At 53.0% G+C, this 19,755-nt stretch overlaps 7 protein-coding genes across 7 annotated transcripts; 5 read left to right on the top strand and 2 right to left on the bottom strand.

Moving 5' to 3' along the window:
• Positions 1–138: 138 nt before the first annotated feature.
• MAM_03613 (cell cycle serine/threonine-protein kinase CDC5/MSD2) lies at positions 139–3,241 on the bottom strand (the record flags this gene model as incomplete). The annotated part of the gene is made up of 3 exons (XM_040822412.1): positions 139–2,323; positions 2,386–2,834; positions 2,861–3,241. 3 exons carry the CDS (start codon positions 3,239–3,241, stop codon positions 139–141), a joined length of 3,015 nt encoding a protein of 1,004 aa, XP_040679555.1.
• Positions 3,242–4,304: 1,063 nt separating this feature from the next.
• Positions 4,305–5,048, top strand: MAM_03612 (OPA3 domain protein; the record flags this gene model as incomplete). The annotated part of the gene is made up of 2 exons (XM_040822411.1): positions 4,305–4,370; positions 4,467–5,048. 2 exons carry the CDS (start codon positions 4,305–4,307, stop codon positions 5,046–5,048), a joined length of 648 nt encoding a protein of 215 aa, XP_040679554.1.
• A 793-nt stretch (positions 5,049–5,841) lies between these two features.
• On the top strand, positions 5,842–6,338 carry MAM_03611 (uncharacterized protein; the record flags this gene model as incomplete). The annotated part of the gene is made up of 2 exons (XM_040822410.1): positions 5,842–5,948; positions 5,999–6,338. 2 exons carry the CDS (start codon positions 5,842–5,844, stop codon positions 6,336–6,338), a joined length of 447 nt encoding a protein of 148 aa, XP_040679553.1.
• A 4,226-nt stretch (positions 6,339–10,564) lies between these two features.
• MAM_03610 (PRO41 protein) lies at positions 10,565–11,125 on the top strand (the record flags this gene model as incomplete). The annotated part of the gene is made up of 3 exons (XM_040822409.1): positions 10,565–10,622; positions 10,683–10,999; positions 11,060–11,125. The coding sequence occupies 3 exons, from the start codon at positions 10,565–10,567 to the stop codon at positions 11,123–11,125; spliced, it is 441 nt and encodes a 146-aa protein (XP_040679552.1).
• Positions 11,126–11,951: 826 nt separating this feature from the next.
• On the top strand, positions 11,952–12,446 carry MAM_03609 (Histone-fold protein; the record flags this gene model as incomplete). The annotated part of the gene is made up of 3 exons (XM_040822408.1): positions 11,952–11,987; positions 12,059–12,182; positions 12,253–12,446. The coding sequence occupies 3 exons, from the start codon at positions 11,952–11,954 to the stop codon at positions 12,444–12,446; spliced, it is 354 nt and encodes a 117-aa protein (XP_040679551.1).
• A 1,149-nt stretch (positions 12,447–13,595) lies between these two features.
• MAM_03608 (serine family amino acid catabolism- protein) lies at positions 13,596–14,692 on the bottom strand (the record flags this gene model as incomplete). The annotated part of the gene is made up of 2 exons (XM_040822407.1): positions 13,596–14,529; positions 14,607–14,692. 2 exons carry the CDS (start codon positions 14,690–14,692, stop codon positions 13,596–13,598), a joined length of 1,020 nt encoding a protein of 339 aa, XP_040679550.1.
• A 3,371-nt stretch (positions 14,693–18,063) lies between these two features.
• MAM_03607 (uncharacterized protein) lies at positions 18,064–19,587 on the top strand (the record flags this gene model as incomplete). Its single annotated transcript, XM_040822406.1, has 2 exons — positions 18,064–18,200; positions 18,393–19,587. 2 exons carry the CDS (start codon positions 18,064–18,066, stop codon positions 19,585–19,587), a joined length of 1,332 nt encoding a protein of 443 aa, XP_040679549.1.
• Between the last annotated feature and the right edge of the window lie 168 nt (positions 19,588–19,755).

Here is a 19,755-nt window from a genome sequence, read left to right as displayed (position 1 = left end):
ATGTGTCGAGAAAGCAACCTCCCCCGTCCTCCAAAAAAAGCACCACCGCCCGAAGCCTCACGCTGTTGGCCATTACAAAACACACAGAGGCAGATGGCGGGCCCCCTTCTCCTTCATTCAGTTGGGCCACGAGGCCGGTTACTTCCTGGGGCCCTCGGCGTCTTCTTCGCCCAATTCCCAGGGCTTCCGGGGGTCGACGAGCGTTGACAAGCGCCGGTCGCCCCAGCGAGCGCCAATCGTCACCCAGACGTGTTTCTGAGGAATCGTTGTGTTGACCAGTTCTCTGAAACCGGTCCATCGCAGGCGCGACTCTCGGCTCATGGAACTGTTTCCGAGGCCACCGTTGGCAACCCATTCCTTGACCACATTCTTGATGAACTCAATCTTGCGGCGGAAGTCGTTTGCGGCGGGAATTCCTCGGACCTCAGGGTCAATCTCAGGTCGTTTGCGAGTGCTGGCCGAGCGGGTAGATGACTTGATCTGGAAGTTGAGCAGGGTCTGCAGAGGGTACGAGAGCGTTGCGCGGTCGTCTAGAGCGGCTGCCCCGATTGTGCCTGTCGATGCTAGTCTTTCGGCGGCGTCTTGTGGGAGATGCCAGAAGTGGCACCAGGTTCCGGTAGCATCAAGCACGATCTTGGTGTGATCGGGGAAGTTGAACTGAAGATGTCCGTCACAGAACACCCAACAACCGACGTCTCCAAATCTCTGGTAAAACGTCACCAGCTCTGCCGTTGTGCCTTTTGCCCCTGGTGACATGACGCCTTGCCCCTCCGTCTCCTCAGCCCCAAGGTTTTCGTCTCGGCCATAGGCAATCATGTAGTTGGCAAACTTTTTCCAGAGAATAATTCTCTCGCGCTTGCGGTGCTGGTAGACATCCTTACCAGGGTTCATCTTGCCAGCTGTGCCATCTTCGCTGATGGACACCCTAAACTGCTCGGGCGAAACATTCACCTCAGATAGGCCGCTCTCACCATTGTTCTCAAAGAACTTGATTGCCTCTGTCATGGGAACCGGTTGGCTCCTGTCAAAGTATGATTCATCTTCCCGACGCAGAATGTGTTTCTCAGCACCTCGTATGAAAACGCCGGCAGGAGGGAGCATAGCTGTTTTGCTGCCTTCTGTTGTGGGAATATCCCTGAGTACGCAACCGACACTGCCGTCGTTCAAAATATAGCCAAGACCAAATTTGTTGGTATAGTCAACCCACTTGACAACCACGTGAGGATGGGGAGGTGTGACAGATTTGGAGGAAATGACTGCCATTGTACGGGAATTCAATGATCGCTCTAGTTCCGCTTGTAACTTTTTCAATCGTTCCAGAACAACGTCGGGCTTTGAGCCCACGATTGCCGCAGTCTTCTCGGATGGGGCGAAGAGAGTCGTCGGCCGAATTGACTGTGAATTTGATCTTTGAAGTGGTTGCGCGGGGGCACATGTCATAGTAGCTGCTCGCTCGGCTACTTGGAGGCTCGGAGCTGACCGCGCTGCTGGCAAGACTGTGCGGGCCGAGCTTCGCATCGTCTTGAGCGTGCCTCCCGAGGATACTTTCGAGGCCGCCCCTTGAACGGCCTCTCGCCGTGATGCTCCTCGTATACTTTGGCTGGCCGTCAGGGCAGGGTCCACAGGAGGATTCGATTTGGCTGTTGAGGAGGTTGCAGCAGGTCGGTTTTGTGCACGTTGCTGGGCAGCGAAACTCTGAGGAGGCTGTCTCGGCAATCCTAGAGGAGCCTTTTGCGCGGTGTTGTGCGGCTCTTCGGAAACCGCGACTGGCTGCGCGGTGTGAGGTCCAACGGAATGTGAAAGTTTACTTCGCTGAGGCACGTGCTCTTTGAGCCAGTCGTCAAATGGTCGATAAACCAAATTGTCAGCTAGAGGAATCGTTGGCGTCAGGCCGGCCTTTTCTTCCTGGGCCATTTCTTTCCAAACTTGCGAGTGAATGACGTTTACGTCGGACCAAGGGCCAATCCCGCTCTCTATGCACATTTGTTTCAGATTGCGATGGGAAGTATTTTGCATGGCGCTGCTCATCCGGGTGACATAAAACTCCTCCCGCTCGGGCGGCAATTCTCGGAGTCGGTAACTCATGTCGATGTCGGTGGGCATGTAGCCAGAGGTGAAAAATGTGTGCAGTATGATATCATCTGGCTCGGGGCGGCGGTCGGCGTCCTCCAGCATGGTGGCAACCAGATCCTTGGCCTCCTGGCTTATGAATTTCTGGTTCGATTCGCCTGTTGGCCACTCGTAATCTCTCTCTCTGGCTCGGCGATAAATCTCATCCGTGGTTGAAGATTGGAACGGGGGCTTTGAGGTAAGCATGGCGAACCTGTTTGCAGTCAGTGACATGTATCGCGGGCAAGGGGAGTCCCGTTCTTCAAGCATTCGTACATGATGATCCCCAAGCTCCAGATATCGACCATGTGATCGTGGCCTTTCTTCCCCTTTTCCAAAATCTCAGGGGCAATGTAGTTTGGGGTCCCGCAAAGTGTGGTTCGACGAATGGTCTGCATGTCCCTGCCGGTAACCACCAGGGCGGCCAAGCCAAAGTCGCCAATCTTGGCATTCATGTGAGAATCCAGGAAGATATTGCCCATCTTCAAGTCACGGTGAATGATGCCTTTGGCGTGCATGTACTTGATTGCGCCAGTAATCTGAACCGAGTAGAAACGGACCTCGGGCTCGGTGAGTCCCTTGCGGCGCTTGACCATGTCCATGAGTGAGCCGTTATTACACTGCTCCAGCACAAGATATGTGCAGTTGTTGAAGGGAAAAGCTCGGAAGAATTGCACGATGTTCTTGTGCTTCATTTTGGAGTGTATTTGGAGCTCGGTTTGAAACTGAACAAGGGGGTCGTTAGACAGACATGTCCCGGCAAGGCTTCATGTGCGGGCAAACAACCACTTGCCTTTTGCTCCATCTTGGGAGGCATTTTGCTCTTCACAATCTTCAAGGCATACTTTTGCTTGGTTGCCACGTGTAGACTGCTGTAGGCAAGGGCGAAGCCCCCCTTTCCCAATAACTTGCCAACTTGATACGTCGCCCCGTCAGGGTATTCGGAACTACGTGGCTCGAAGACTTCGGGAGGGGGCGGCGGAGGATGCTCCTTGTCCTTGGCAGCTCGAAGCTGCGCTGCGGTCTTGACTTTGTTTTCGGCCGCTTTGGGCAATCGTTGGGCATTGGCATCTCTGGGAGACAGAGCCTCGACATCGACGCTGCCTTTGGCCGCAGCCAACCTGTGGGCCATGGCTGCTAAGTACGGAGTAGATTGCCGTGGGATATATCAAAATATCGATGCGCAGGGGAGGGCGTTAAAAGTGGAGGATTCGTTGACCAGAATCACCAACGGGAGCCTGGATTGAGATGGACGAGTGAGAAATACTGTTGAACATGATTTAATTGGCAATGAATCATGGCCAGTGCAGCGTCCTGGAAGTGCAATAGCACCAGATATACCAAAGCCGGCGTAGACGCATGCGGGTAGTAAGTAGGATAGTAAAAGCAAGGGATCTGGTGCTCACATTCAGTTCAAGCGCGTATAGCATTCGCGATGAAGCAAAGCCACAGTGAGCCGACGATGAAGTATTGGCGAGGGCCCGTCGAGATGCCAAAAGAAAGACGGTTAGCAATGCTCAATTGTCGATGTGGGTGCAAGAGTGGCATGGCAGTCCACGAACTCGGAAAATGAGACTAGGAACAGGTCTCTTTCCCATTGCTGGGGGCGGGTTTGTGTACTTTGACCGTGTCTGGCGGTTGCCGGGGAACCAAAGTCACTACGGTCCATCGTCTAAATCGATCCTCCGGCCAATTAGAGTGCTGTAGAAGGCCACCTTGAGCTGTTTGTAGTGGCTGCCACACCCACGCCAGTCCCAATCTGGCGGTGAAGGGTCCCACAAGCCGGGCCGAGTCTGGTTAGGCTCTTGAAGCGGACAGCAATTGACATCCAGAGCCACTAGAAGCACCAGTGGAAGCCCCAAGAGGTTTGGCCAGGTGCCCGAGTGTTTCCGTGGCCCCCTGAATAATTGACGGATGATGCAACGTTAGTGGCGGCGCCAGCAGCTCAGCACGCAACCCACGGAGGACTGCGGAACCTCGACATCGTTGCTTCAGTCATCAGTCCGCTTGAAGTTGCGACAACCTCACTCGCTGACGCTGTCCATTCCCGCAGTCGGATGGAGCCCGGAAAACTGCCTCACATCAGCCAGAGACTTCTTTCTCCTCGACCCCGACGCTGCGTGGTTTGGCATACGCCTCCCACCGAGGTTTTTCCTTTCTCCCGGTGCTGAAGCCCAACCTCGGTCGCGACAACCATGGTGCCTCTACCTCTATTCAAGCTCGCATCTCTCTTCGTGCGGCACATCTCCAAATATGGCGCGGTAAGCCGGCGACCCAATCCGTCACTGTCAATTTCAGAGCCCGCCAAAGAAAATTAGCCGCAACACCGCGTCGTACTGACTCCGACCCGCGGCCAGAACCGAATCAAAGCCCGAGCCCACAACCACCCACGATTTCGCACATTCGCCGCAAAGTACGGCCAGCACATCCACCAACTAAACATGCGCATGTCCGTCGCCCTCCTCCGGGACCCCGAGGCAGAGCGCCGCGCCAAAGAGCGAGCCGAAGCACCCACGGTCAAGACCGAGGAGCAACACAAACGCGACGAGGCGGCCAAGTCTGCCACCCCCTCCTCGCCCCAGCCAGCAGCAAAATACCCCAGGCTCACGTTCCAAAACGTTTGGAAAAGGAAATTTCGACCCCTGCCCGAGGGAAAGGCAGTCGACCTGTTCGCAGACGTGATCGGCGATGCGTTCATTCTCAGTGTCGCCGGCGGATTGATCATGTACGAGTCGTGGAAGGCGCTGCAGAAACCAGACGTGAACAAGCAGCGAATTGACGATTTGAGTGAGAGGGTGGAGGCGCTGAGGAGGAGAGAAGAGGAGCTGGCGGATGCGGAGGAGAAGCAGAGACAAAGGTTTGAGGCCTTGGAGGAGGCGTTGAGGGCCTTGAAAGATGCCAAGACGAAGGAGCCTTTGTTACCGACATTGCAGCCTTGAAGTCATGTTCAATTTCGGCATTGGGGAGAAAGCGACGAGGAGCGCCTTGCAATTTGTCTTCTTTCTTTTTTTTCCCCCCTTTTTTCCTTTTCCCCTTTTTTTTTTTTTTTTTTTTTTTTTTTTTGTCCACGAAGGTCCGCGAGCGAATTACACATACCATGGGTGGAGTTTTGCACACCATACGGATTTACACATTGGCATATGGGACTTTTATTTTCAAACTTTTGTGCTGTCGCATCTTCTAAATCAATGTATACATAGACCATTTAGAAATCCTCAGAGAACGCCACTTCTATTCTCATGAGAGCAAGTAATTGGGCACAGGGCAGCAGGCCGGATCGATGGTTAGATGGGCGACAAAAGGCAAGAAGCAGACAGCTCCTTCCACCATGGAGTCGCATTTGAACGTCTCCTCTCCAAGAAATGAAAACCTCCCCTCTATCTCCGATGCATCACATAAAGAACTTGACTAGTATTGACTGGCAAACTTGCCTCTTGCGCACTACTTGCTTTGGCATCTTCGTCAAAAGCACCTAGTCATGTTCAGCTCATCACTTCGTCAATGCCCTGAGTGGTCTCCGGCACTCACCCTCTTTGCCAAGTGTCCCTCGAAATGGAGAGGTAACATCTTGCAAAGGTCCAACCAAGTCACCGGGGTCTGGTGCACTGACAACCTTCAGAAACGAGGCTTCTTAAACATGACATTGAATTCGCAATCCAACACTCAGCCAGTCACTCGTCTACCTGTCGGATGATTCTCACCTCGGCAGAGAAAGCATGTACTGACGACACAATGCTCAGGATCGACCAGCTTTCCAGAGATAGAACCGGCAAGAGAGCTGTCGTATTTCTGATGCAAGGGCACAGTGCCATGTCTTCATTCATGAGATTTCAACTGCGGTACGTACTTGCGGCAGCGGTGATTGTAGGAGCCACTCTAATAAATCCAGAATGCTTGAATATGAAAGCATCTCGGCTATGCCCATATCCCGCGCTGACCGGCTCGTTACTCATCTTGATGCATTAAGAAAGCCGAGCATTACTGGCATGAACGGATGCGCCCAAATCAGCAGTCATGAGGCCCAGAGGGACCTTTTACGCCATTGCGTTTCAGGATTTCCTCCATCAGTGGAACGGGTAGATGCTCTATTAGGGTCCGTCAGTCATTTGAGGGACTTGGCCAACATGGTGCAGAGCCAGGAAGGGCAACAGATCATCTGTGAGCGGTTGGGCGTCGCTGATGGCCGCAGAATGATTACATACTTCACCGGCGGTCCGAAGTTCGGATAGGGAGAAGGCCGTGGGACACACTCGATACATCATCGAGTACAGTGCCTTGTGCCCCTGGTGGCCGAACAGAGGGCACACAAGGCTGAGGTAGACCTCAGATACGCCATGGCTATCGAATCAATATGTTTTTTGGAGCCATTTCCACGGCGCTTAGCCGCGCAGCCTTATGTATGAAACTGAGATAGCCAACAACTGAGTAATGGTCGCAGTTCAGGCGGCAGCCGCGCGCTTCGTGGCGCAAATGGACCGGTTTCACAAGAAATCCGTATAGGCCTCATGAAATCTTTGATCGAGGAAGCCTGGCCAACAACATGAAACAAATGCCAGGGCACACAAGAAGCGCTCATCTTCAGCTCCTACCTCTGTTCGCATAGTGCCATGTTCCTCAACTCTTCCCGTGCGTCGTCAGCCAGCCCGGGGCCCAAGCGAGGATTGATCAGACTTAGTAACACACTGCGGTGTAAATTTCAGAATGAGTTGGTTAAGTTTTTGCTTAATCTCGCTGAGCTGGAGCCGAGCCGCCATTACCGTGGTGATGAGCCGTACATAATCCTCCGTTGATATGATTTTTTATGCCCCATTATTGGTATTTGGCCATGGCTCTGACCAAAATAGCAAGTCGCAGTTTCCAACAGTACTCCGTAGAGACAACTATGTATGCACGTCGGACAGGCCATCCCGGCATCTCAAGGTCGGGTGTTACCCAATCTCAGCCTAAAAGAGGAGTGAAATATGGAGTGGTCGGGGGCGAAGAAAGGAAGCTCACCACGGCAGACACATCGGCGTGTCCCACCCAACTTATGAGTCCCTATTTTCTGCAGGAGAAAAGAATTAGTAGTGTGAGAAGCACACCAGCGAGTTTGCAGCCCAAGTAAACGGATTATTGTACGAAGTATAGCTTCGGCATGTTTTCGTGTCTCCAAGTCCTTCTGAAAAAGGGTCTAGCCGAGCAGGATTGAGCCAGCAGAACGAGAGGGATGAGAATATGCAGATTCGGGCCCCCTTACGCTCGATGAGCAGCCATCGTCCAAGTCGGTCTCAATGCAAGAGGTACGGTGATGTTGGATTTGATTGGCTGCACCTTTAGCTCGCGAGTGCCACCATAACGACCGCTCCCAATCAGCGACGTCTCAGAGCCGCCGGAGAGTGATGAAGGTACACAATAGATCCGCATGGACTGGGCTGGGGTACTGGGGTCCATTGGTTCGGGTCGCCTTTTGGGCGGACGCAGAAGGCTTTATAAAACCAAGGATGGGACGTCCAAGTTTTTCTCACTAGATGCGTTTCTTGGCTCCAGAGGTTGCAACATGACATTTTCAATGTCGTTAGATGTGAGGACGCCATGTCACCCCGCGTGTCATTCTGACTTGGACTGTGGCTGCGGGAATGCACAGAAAGACGACTACCACCTAGTCCAAGTTGGCAGTCGACTTTTGAAGCGGAGGCCATGCCGCCATCGCTTTCAGGTTTCCATACGCCTTTTGCCGTGCATTCCATTGGCGGTAGGTGCAAAAGAGATGCCCATTCGACACGGCGTAATGAGACCGGCTTATCGTAATTGATTTCACGCTTCATCGTAATCCAAGAGGGGCGAAAACAACGAGTTGGCGACCCTGAGTACCAACGCGTCGACGTCATCAGAATAGAAGGCGCACGCGGGAGGAAGATCGAAAACCAGCAGTCGGAGTCGAGCGTTTAGAGCCTACAAGCTACCAGCTCCATAAGGACTTTTCCGCAGAGGAGATACCAATGGAATGGGTGGTGCGTTCACCGTATTGTCGGGACTTTGATATGGAGCATGGATTTCTCGCAGACGTGTGACCGTGGCATGGCACGAGCGGTGACAAGGGACGCAGCTGTCGGGTTGGCTAAACGCGGTAATAGTTGGTGCTTTTGTTTATGTCCTTCTTGGCTTCACCCACTGATTGTATACTGTGGGGCCTGGTGATGGTTGGAAGTGGTTGCAGAGTGTTTGTGTGGTGAGGTGTAGTGCACGTACTCCGTACTCCGTACTCCTCCGCAGGTTGACGAGCACCTCAGACACCATGTGCTTCACGATGGAGCCTAGACGTCGCACAAGTCGTACGAGACCCGCCACTGTCATGCCTATGTATAGACCATGATGATGAGAACAATAAGCAACAGATGGTAATCCAAATAAAGTACATAACTGAATAATAGTGGCCCTTACGGAGTACAAAAGGGCCAATTCGTTTGTGCTAAGACAAGATGAAAGGGACCCCGTCTCGGTACGGAGTAGCTGACCCACGCAAATAGATGCTGGAAGTGGTCATTGGTCGTACCGAGTGCTCCGCAGCACCGATCGACTTGTTTGTCCCATGTAGTTTGCCGCTCTGGTTCGACATTTTTGACCGACCGACAACTCAGCAGCCAAGAAAATGCAGACCAGCGGCCGCTTCACACGATGTCGACTTGGGACGGGCGGAGGGTTGGAAAGACGATGGGTTCCGCGACCGGGGTTGATGACGAGCAGACAAAAATGGTGGTTGGTTGGTGTTGGAATCGGTTGAGGCTGGCCGGCGTCCTGCAGGGAAGGTGCGGCCCTCGAGGCGCGACCCTTGTCCGTCCCGGCGGCAAGGGTGCTCATTGGCTCTCGTCCAACGTGTAACCGCCCATGTTTCTCTAATCACCTCGAGCCACACCACCGGTTAACTTTTTCCGTCTCACCATCGCCCATCGCCCATCGCCCATCGCCATCCACCATCCAAGCAAGACACGGCCACGAGTCCACGACGGCATGGCTCTGCAATATGCAACGCGGGACCGGCCAATTCGACTCTGTACCGCTTCCAAGTCACTGTTGCTTCTCCGTGCCGAGTACTCCGTACCCTTTCCTCAATGCCTCCGGCCAGCGACTTGTGGACTGGCCCCCCTCCCAAATGGTCCAACAGTCTATTCTTGGCTGAAGTCCCGGTACCTCAGTATCGCCCTCTTTTTTCCCACGGATACCCATGCTGTTCCAACTTGTGCCGTCGCCTTTGTCTTGGGACTCTTGGCAACCAGCGGCTTTCCAGGTTCTCCTCACGCTCATCGTCGGGCATTCACGCCATTTGTGCTCGTCTAGTATGCACGCACGGAGTAGTCTACCGGCGCCAATCCCGGCGGTCACACCAGTAGACTCTGCAAGGGCCGTGGCCATGCGAAGCTGCAGATGTCATGCCAGACCATGCTGTATTTTCCATATTTTAAATCTAGCTTCCGTCCACGGAGGCTTCAGTATGGGCCTCCTTGATTCTTTCCCCTCCCAACTGCGCTCCTCCTTGATTCAGGTCTCCGACGACGCCTCGTCTGATAAACACAGCTTCAAACGCCCCTTCGCCCACGCGGAGGAGAACCAGGCCTTACACTTCTACCGCCACGACTACGGATGAGATCATCGTGTAATCCTCTCAGCTTCAGATAGATAGAGGTCGACAGTCGGCTGTGCCACATGCGAGGCTGTCACCAAAACTGCAGATCAAGCAGCGCCGCCAAATCGTCTCCGGTTCAGAACAGAAGGCTCAGGCTCGGCTCAACCTCTTCTGCCACTTCATCTCAATTTGTACAGTTCCTTGTCGTGCACCCCAGCCTGGTTGCAAGAGGTTAGTGCCGCACGAATGCCTGCTGTCAAGAAACAACGGACTCCATCACATTCTCGCCATTTACCACCAAATTGGCGTCTTCCCATACTGTGCCTGTTTCGCCAGCAATCAGTATCTGATACGCGGGCTTGGGTTGGCCTCGCCATCTTCGGCACTGGCTGTAGCCCTCCGACGCTTTGCTAGGCCCGTTACCGACTGGGTTGTCAAGCTTATTGGATCCTGCTTGGACATAACTCGTCGTCTTCCGTTTTCGCCTCCGGTTTCCTCGACCAGTCTGGGCCTGTCGAGAACTACCTAATATCCAGTCTTTCATTCAACTACAATCTTTCATTCATCTCGAATCTGTGCCGGTCTGGCTACCAGCAGTTTCTTTGTGCCCTCTAGCTCCCTCTTAATCGGCTCACGCCAACTGTACTACTTACCTACAAGAGAAAAATTAGAGGCTTCACGGCAATTTCAGTTCATTTACCCCTGGCTACTCGGGCGTGTTCACATAAGACGATCAACAAGCGATTTACGAGGTCTCCAAAGTTCGCGACGTTTATCGCAGGGCAGGGGATCTGGGATATAGATCAGAAAGAGACAGGAACAGAAGTGGATGTTTGGGTTAATTACCTTGGCACCATGGGCAGACTTATCAAGAACCACTTGGCCCGCCTTATCATCATGACCGCCGCAGTTTGTATGTTGTGACAACTTATTCTTCATCATGAACCAATATTTACTGACATTGATTGTTCAGATCAAGTTGGCGCCGCCATTGAAGGGTTTATCTGGCCCAAGGTATTTTGGGATTTCATCACCAAGGCCCTAGACCCTGCTGTCAAACCCATCCCGATTTTGCAAACAATCAACCTCATATTGGGGCTGGCAATGCTTGCATTGGAGTGGCCATTGAGCTTTGTCGCCGGCTCAAGTCTTCATAGGTCACTAGAATTTCGACTTGCAGTCCTGCCGCTGACGGCACTCGCCTCCATTTTAATGTACCAGTCTACCAACCCTGCAATTTACTACCTCATAGGAATGATTGTGTACTTTGTGGCATACAGCGAGGGCGAGGTACGTTTGCGCTTCAGACTTGCCACAGGCAAACCAGCACGCTAATTAGGCCATTTATAGATGATTTGCGCCAAACCTTGGACCCTGCCACAACGAGGCCTGGCCGGGATGGCCTTGGGCGAGTAAACGACTCACTGGAGCAAGTTTTTCGTTTTTGTTCTCTGTTTTGGCAAGGTGGCAGTCTCTCGAAATGGAAATATTTCTATTCATGCTTTGCATTTTAGCGCCGGCGTTTCGATGACATTATGACAACTCGGACCTTGACAGAGCATTTTTGCATGTCCGACGGGGTGGTGGGCCGGCATCTTTCCCTTGTGATCCCCGATGGAATCTTCAAGGGCAAATTGGGAGCCAATCGGGCCAGTGGATGTAGCTGATAGATGCGGATAGCAAGGAGAATGAGTGACCACGGTCGCTTTTCTTTGAAAGTAAGCTTGTACCATGCTGGATGCCTTTGTAGCAATTGTCTGCTGCAGATGGCCGGTCCGGACGGCGTGAAGACGGTTGCATTTGGCAGCAATTCCAAGGAACATGGTTGGGGCAGTCCTTGAGGGAGTCACTTCGACCACGGCTCGAATGCATCCAACGTGAAGGAATAAAATAAACGCGTCACACAATAAGCTCGTTCATCACTGACATTCGAAGAAAGAACCTAGCACGTTGGTGCAGCGGCGAGTGAGGTATACGCTGTCCCATGACCCGTCAGCGACACTTGGCCGGGCATGACTCTTGAGCAAGGTCTCGTCTCTCGCTGATATACTCAAATGAAGCGCTCACCTAAACACACGATTCCCACATACAAGCTTGCATACTCCGTACTGTCTCCAACGAACTCTCGCCCAAACGCGGCCCCACAAAACCTTACCTCGCTCGACAAGTCCACCTCCCTCAACGCAGGCACCTCACGCAAAAGCACCAGTTGGCAATCTCACCACCTCACAAGTTCACAGCCATGGCCTCGCCCGACGACGACACCGACGAGCGCGAGGTACGCTCCCGCCAAACCTCGTGACCTACCGTCCATCCCATCCCATCCAACAGCTAACCCTCCCCCGCCAGCGCCTCAAATCAGCCCTCTGGTACGCAGTCGGCCAAATCGTCGACGAAGAATGCCTCCGACGAAACCGCAACGCAACGCCCCAGTTCATCGGCGCGTTGACAGAAATGGTCTGGACACAGATTGGTAAGGCCCTCCGCCCCAGAGCCGGGCTCTAGTCCATCCCCAAGGCGCAGGCGGCCTGACGCCCGCGCAGAAAACATCGCCATCGACCTCGAGAGCTTCGCCAACCACGCCTCGCGGCCCAACATCACGACAGAGGATGTGCTCCTCCTGGCACGCAAGAACCCCGACCTGCAGCAGATCATGAGCGAGTTCGTCGAGGAGAGAAAGGGCATCAAGGAGGCGAAGATGGGCAGGAACAAGCCCGCCGCCGGCCGCCGGCGGTGAAGTCGCACCTCTTCAGCACGGTCCCAGGCAGGTGTGGGAATACCTTTTCCCTTTGCCCAGCAGCGCGCGCGGCTCCCCCTCGGCCCCTGTTCACGCGCTTGCAAAACACTAGATTAGATTGCCGGAATCCACCGCCGCGGCAACAGCGGGCGCCCTAGGCTTGTGAACCGTGGAACTTGCAGCGTCTTCCGTGTTACCGCCCGACGTGGTGCGCTGGCGGGAACGGTCGTCACGCGACGAGGCCACGAGCGTTGCCGTGGGCTGTGGTCGGTTGCTAGCCGACGCCGGACATGTGTATTGTGGTCCGTGGTCCGTGGACGTGGGCTTCAGGTGATTTCCCCGTGGGGTGTGGCAACTTGAGATACTTTGGAGCTGAATGCTCCGTGGCAGTAATTCCATGTCTATTTCTATGCTCCACGGCGTTTCCATGGACATAGGTGCCGTCTTGTGGTATATTCCTGTCCTACGCCGCCGAATTATGTATCAATACTCGATATACTGCATGCCATCCATGCCTCATGCCCCATCCCGCCAGTCCAAATCATCAAACGCCTAATCATGCACACTTTTTTGTCTCCGGGAATATGAGAAACGAACAAGAATCATGTGCATGAATGTCGAGTGTCGTCGCTGCCAAGATCAGATTTGTATCCAACCCTTGTCAGACACCACGTAGTGCGTCCCGTTTCCGTTCCGTGCTCTCCCGAGCATGTTACTCCCCATTCCTACTTTCTGCAACCTTCTCGTGCTTCTTCCATTTTAGCGAGCTTGAGCCAGTTTCAAGCCGTCGCTTTCCGTCTGCAGATACGTGCATGACACCATACTGCCCTTTCATGATGATATCGTGAGCCGCCTTGTCCGTGATCCGCAACATTGCCGCCAACCCGTCGCAATGCTAGCGGATGCGGAGTGTGTTCGTTACCGTCTGGCACGTGGGGGAGCCTCGATGTCGTCTCGGTAGCTGTCCGTGTAAGAATCTCAAGGCTACGCAACCAGGGGGGTGTTACTCGTCTTGTGAATTTCTTTCGCATTAATCTCTTTATCAATAGGTAGCCGATACCCGTCTCTCTTGGGGTTAAAAAAATTATAAAAAAAAACCAAACGCTTGTGTGTCTAGAACAGAGAAATAATATCGTCATTTTCATTCACTTAGACCTTGATGGTGGTCTTGCTTCGGTACTCACGGACGTACTGGTCAAGGATGCCCAGTGTCACGCCGGAGCCGCCGCACACAATGATGACAATGTTCTTCTGCGCCCATTCCACATCAGTGAGACCACGTCCTAGGGTCTCTCGCAAGTCTCCCTTGTATACAGTGGCGAGCGCAGCTCCACAAGACACTTCAACAAGGTGGCGGGCGTCGTCGGCAAACCGGACGCAGCTAATGGCAGCATCCGCGTCTGAGACGACGAGGCTGCGAGTATTGGGGTATCGACACCACTTCCACGTCTCAGCAGAGATACGCGAGCATCCCAACGACGTGGCAATGGATGTGATCTCCGGGAGTGTGATGTGCGAGTTAGCCCTGATGGAGGCATTCATACTGTCAGCTCCGAGAGTTTCGACTCCAACAACGCAAGGTTTGGACCCGGACCAGGGAAAACTCTCGATGCCTTGCATGAGACCATTGAACAAACCGCCGCCGCCCACGCTGCAGACAATAGCATCGATGGGCTCGTCCATTTGCTCTCGTAGTTCGGGAATGATTGTAGAGGCGCCATCCCAAACATGCGGATGATCAAAAGGCGGGACGTAGACGCCGTGGGGATCCTTGGCGAGGAGTTCGGTCCGGAGGTACTCATCAGCGGCAGCCAAATTCTTGCCGGTTTGGTGGACTTCAACACCAAGATCAAGGAGCTTATTCTTCATCATCTCCGACGTTGTCAATGGAATAACAATAGTGGCAGGGCGCTTCAAAGCAACGGCCGAGGTAGCACAAGCAAGGCCAGCGTTGCCGCCCGAAGAGCAGTAGAAGTGGACATGGCCGGCGCTGTTGGCAATGGCACGGGTCATGAGGTTGCCAATTCCGCGGGACTTGAAGGAACCACTTGGCTGAAGGTTATCCAGCTTGAGGTAAATGTTGCTAGAGTGACAAGTGTTAGCAAGACCTCTCTGGTTCCTTTGGTCCCTCCAAGAGCGTCAATATCGTGGTAGACCTACCATCCGGCAACACGACTAAGCTGAGGGCTCAAGACAGACGGTGTCTTGTTCCAAGGAAGCCTTGGCTCAGAACCAAGGGAACCCATTTTGAACTTTAGGCTGACTAGTTCTAATAGGAAAGACCAATCCTGAGAACTGCTTGACAGACTGTGTGTAGAGACGGACGGCCGGTTGAAAGGATGCCAAAGTGCTGAAAACAGACCAAAACGGATGCTACAAACGCCCGCTCAGATAAAGCACGTTTCCTTACAGTTCCGATAGCAACGACCGAGTCGCGGGAGACGGACTTGATATAGAATTTGGCTAGGGGCCGGCCAGCATCCGTATACGGGCAGGCAAGCATCCGCCGGAAGCCGACTAGGGAGGGAGTCTGTGGTCCTCAAGGTACACACCATGTGGAGAATCCATGGACCATGGATGGAGGCAACACCATTGTTGGATTAATCTATACACCTCTCTTCATGCCTTAATCGCTCTTTACGACGACGCGGTCTGTTTCTGGTTTGTTTGCTTTGTCTCCTTGGACTGGACATCCTTGACAAAGAGGCACCCATAGTTGCCAGTGATTGAAAAAGCCGTACATGGCGAAGGCATATGTGGCTGGCTGTGTTTTTATTATTGTACGCGATCGCGGGCCAAGCGATGACTTCTTGTGGCAACGCAGGACAGGATTTCCTGTCTAAATTGTGTACTGATGGCAGCACTATCCGTCTCGCCTAAAAATAGTCCACAGCCTTGATGAAGTTGTTGGCCAGGTGCTCACCGTTTTTGTCTTTGGTTTCTGGACCGTTTGTCGGAGGAATATTTTGCCTGCCCTAATCCTTTTCTTTCGTCATTCGCCCTGGCGCCATGGGGACGTCTAAATTCCATTGGGAAATTGGGAAAAGTCAAGAATCAATCTTGGCCACCAACTACTATTGCATTGTGGGCGGTGGCCGATGGCGGATCCCCAATGCTGGAAGGCTAGGCAATCGGTGACATGAAACTTGGCATGACGATGTGGTTGCTCCAGCGGGTTTTCAAGAAATGTGTGTGTCGTGGTTCGTGGTTCTGGTCTGGGGACTCGGTGGGAGACGCGCACGCCAGGGGGTGTGTCTTGCTGTTATCAGAGAAATGGCCAGGATGTCCGCTGTCTCAGGCTCCGTACGGAGTAGGGAGAAGCGAGTACAGAGTAACTACACACAGTACGTGTACCTGAGAAACCTACGACACCAAGGGGCCAAACGTGCGATAAGACGTGGCTGTGACGGTAAAATGACGGACGGTGCGTTTGCGAACTTGAGGAAATGACAGAGAAGAGAAAAGCAAAATATGTGAGGGAACAGAGTCGCGGAAGCCCGCGCGCAGCAAGGAGCATGACGTTTGACGAAAAGGGCAAGAGCGCGGGGGACGTTATTTCCTAACCATGGGCAGGAGCGTCCGTCATGGCCGGATGAGCAAGATGAGGCGACAAGACACATCTCCCATCAATAATCCCATCAGCTTCCACGCACCTAGACCTCATCACAGCCCGAACAATCGGAACGAAGCCCCGGCTGACTGAGCCCGGGTCCGGCACCGTTTGCCCTCCGGCATCAACGAGCTATCAGCATTCAGCAACGTGGCTGATGGTTGGGCGTCTGGTCCGATCGCACATGCATCCTGCACAGTTGACACCCCTGACATCTTTACCAGCCTCACCAGGCCCTCTTGTGGCAGATTACGTTGTTATAGGGTAAGAAAATGATTCTATGGGGTAATCGAAGCCAAGTTATAGGGTAACAGGACTCCGATCCAACTCCAATGACCCACCGGTATCCGGGGGCGGCGGGGGCGGCGGGGGCATCGTGGAGGCCATGGAAAGTTATTTTCCTTTGTTTTTGTTCTTCCGTCTTTTGCCATGGTAGCTGATGCGACGCCGGGTATCCAGACCATTTACGAGCTGCCGGTCACATTGCAGATTGTCGTGTTTAGTCGACAATTCGTCATCGCCGCGGACGGAGCAGGGCCTTGGGAACACGCAAACCGCCACCACTGGATGAACGGAGATGGTTCGGTATGGGGGGGGTTGGCAAAACAAATCCGTCTGCTGATTCCACGCCTGTGCCACCCCCCTCCAATTTGAGCGAGAACGGCCAAGTCCAAGAAGTCGCCGGCAATGCAAACTACTGCCACGTGGGGCTGCTGATGTAGGCAATATCTGCTACTGCTTCCGTGCTGAAACAAGCTTGCTGCGCCTCAGCTTGTTGATACAGTTTCCGACTCTTGAGATATCAAATATGAATCACTCCAAGCTTATCGGGCATCCACAGGAAGCCTGGGCAACGGCGAGATAACACACGTCCTCACCGAGCTTACCGCAAGATAAGCTGGCCTTGTCGTCCATTCCGTTGCCGCTATTGGGCAGACTTGTAGCCATCGTGCTGGATCAACAAAGTCAGGACCTTTGATGAAATAGCCATATGCAAAATTCAATGGTTCTGATGTGGTCCGAGTACGAGATTTGAGTCGTGACAGCCAATACGATAACAGCTCGACGCCGACTTTGTGCGCCCGTCTTCGTCTCTGGACCCCGTTGAGTGGCTGACTCACTTCTTCAAATTGATCTTGGCCGCATGGCGGCATCCAATTTCAGCCTTACCCCGGAGACAGCCATAATTTAAATTCCGAACCAATACCTAGTACGTGGCATATTGCCCCAGCATGAAGCACCTGAAAAATTTGCGGTTTTATACCGAGTCTAAAAATCTGAAGCCACAATGCTGGACCGTCTTGGGGTCAAATTTTTGGCCATACTTTCACAACTTGTGGTCATGTGGACCATGGGAAGAAACAATGCATCAACTTGACTTTTTGGGAGGTTCTAAGACAGGAAGCGAGAGTGGGATCCTATTTTGTGACCGACTTTTGATATGATCAGTTGGTGAGGTGTGCCCATGACTGGCGTCCGGAAACGAGTGTTGGCGAGGTGTGCTGGCACCATGCAAGCAGGTGGCTCACACGCACGTCCACAGTCAACCACGCGCGAACATCCGGAGGCATGACATGGTGACTATCAAATCTTGGCAAATATGAATGATTTCTAGTTGAAGCATTTGGTAGTCCAGAAACAGTCACGATTGTGAATGCCACAAGTTATTGGGGGCAGTGGAGGTGTCCTCATTCTTCTCTCTACACGCACACACGCACACACACACACACACATACGCACATACACGCATGCACTTATACACACTCTCACTCCCCTTGAAATGAATTTTTCTTACTTTTTCTGGCTACAAGTCTAATGTTAGCTCAACTTTGAATTCCGGCTTGGAGCTTCCCGAATTATCATCATTCTCTGTCTACCAGAAGTAACGTTAGACACACCGAAACCGAACTGCTCTGTATGTACTGACGCGGATTTCCTACTGTCGACTATGACGTCAAAGTGCCCTGAATCTGATTCAATCTGTCGTACCACAGATCGAGCCTCACCATGACTCCCATAGAACTTCAACCAGGCCTTGTCGGGGCAACTCAAGAAGCAATGCTGATGCAACGCCTTTCATCAGAGCCGCTCGCGATCAATTCAACAAAAGACGAAAATGCGAGACCCGGTGGCGTATCGGCAAGGTTGCAAAAAGTCAAGCAAAGGCGCCGATCAAAAAAGAAACGAAGAACAAAGAAAGAGCGCGCCAGAACAGTTGGTGCAGACGATTGTAGAAAAGACAAAGTAGTAAATTGGCAAGAATTGGCGCAGACGTATGGCCGAGATGACATTTAGGACTTGTCGTCACGCCGGCGACTGATAAAAGCCACAACCAGAGCTCCTGTTCCTCAAATCCCTCACCCTCTGGATGACGGCGGATCCTTCCATGAGGACACGAGTGTTGATTCTGAGCCCGAAGATGAAGAATCTGCGCGGCCCGAGTCTATCCATGAGAAACCCGCAGCTGGGGTTGGCAAAGCACCAGACCAACAACATACTTTGCAACGTCTATCGGCCTTGCACAGACTGCCTGCGGAAATTAGGCTCGCCATATACAAAATACTTCTCGTATCCAGCAGCCCAATTCGGGTTCATTCGGGTTGGAGATGTGTTTTTAAGAGACAGTCGTTGGGAATCCCTACAAGTATCCTGCGTACATGTCAACGTGTATATGACGAAGCTGTCGGGGTTCTCTACGGCGCCAACGTATTTCTCTACAAACTGCGAGACCACGTTTCCAGCGTCACCGATGTCGATCGACTGGCGCATATTGATGACGCAGACGCGGTATTTCCCATCAACGGCGAGGCAGATGGGGACTACGACGCGGAAGATGAAGACGACCCGGAGTGGCGGGAGGAGACAAGCAGCCGGAACACGTCTCGACGAAGAACTACCCGGCGCCGCGGCAGCAGAGCAACCGACACAGAGGGCGACATCAACATTCAGAAACATGCCTTGCTCTTCCGGCACATTGTTGTGGAGGCAGAGCGGAACCGCTCCGTCGAAAGGACCAAGAAGCTCATGGCAAATGCCCTCAGCATCTTCAACTACCGCGACATGGGCGACCGCCGGCAAGTCTTTAATATCCATACTCTAACAATAAGGGTGACGCCAGAGTGGGAGCCACCTAAAGGAGAAGAAGGCAGCGGACACTACACTTTTGTAGACTTCTTCAATCGAGAGTCGCCTGTCATGAAGGCGGTCCAGGGTATCCATTGCCAGTTTCTACTCGTAGACCTTATGGGTTGTTGCAGGTACGGGGACGCTTATGATGGGCGCGAGCTCAAAATCGACATGAGGCATCTGCGGCTGAAGAACGAGGTGAATCGCATCATCGTGGATAGATGGAAGGGCGATCGGGTGATGCAGGTAGGACGTGTGAGGAGGGCAAAAATGGCCTTGCACGCATTGGCCACATTGGAGCAGCGCGTCGCTGCAACCTGCGAGGAGTGTCTGGAGCAAACAGGGCGTGGTGACGAATGGGACGATTTTACTGTCATGGAGTTGGACGACGAGGGCGCCGGTTGACTGGAATCGGCGCCATTGCCTGGTGGTGACGAGAGTCATGGAGGAACAGACCCCTCGACTCATCAGCACGTACGTAGACTGAAACAAACAGCAGCTCATGATTCGTTATACAGATTTTTGCCTTCCCTCACGACCGTTACATACACGATAGAAAACTTGCTTTTTGTC

The sequence above is a fragment of the Metarhizium album genome (genome assembly GCF_000804445.1).
Source record: "Metarhizium album ARSEF 1941 chromosome Unknown scaffold_7, whole genome shotgun sequence".
In the NCBI taxonomy this organism is placed as follows: Eukaryota; Fungi; Ascomycota; class Sordariomycetes; order Hypocreales; family Clavicipitaceae; genus Metarhizium; species Metarhizium album.
The sequence above is the reverse complement of the archived record's forward strand: the minus strand, read 5'-3'. Positions and strand labels throughout refer to the sequence as shown.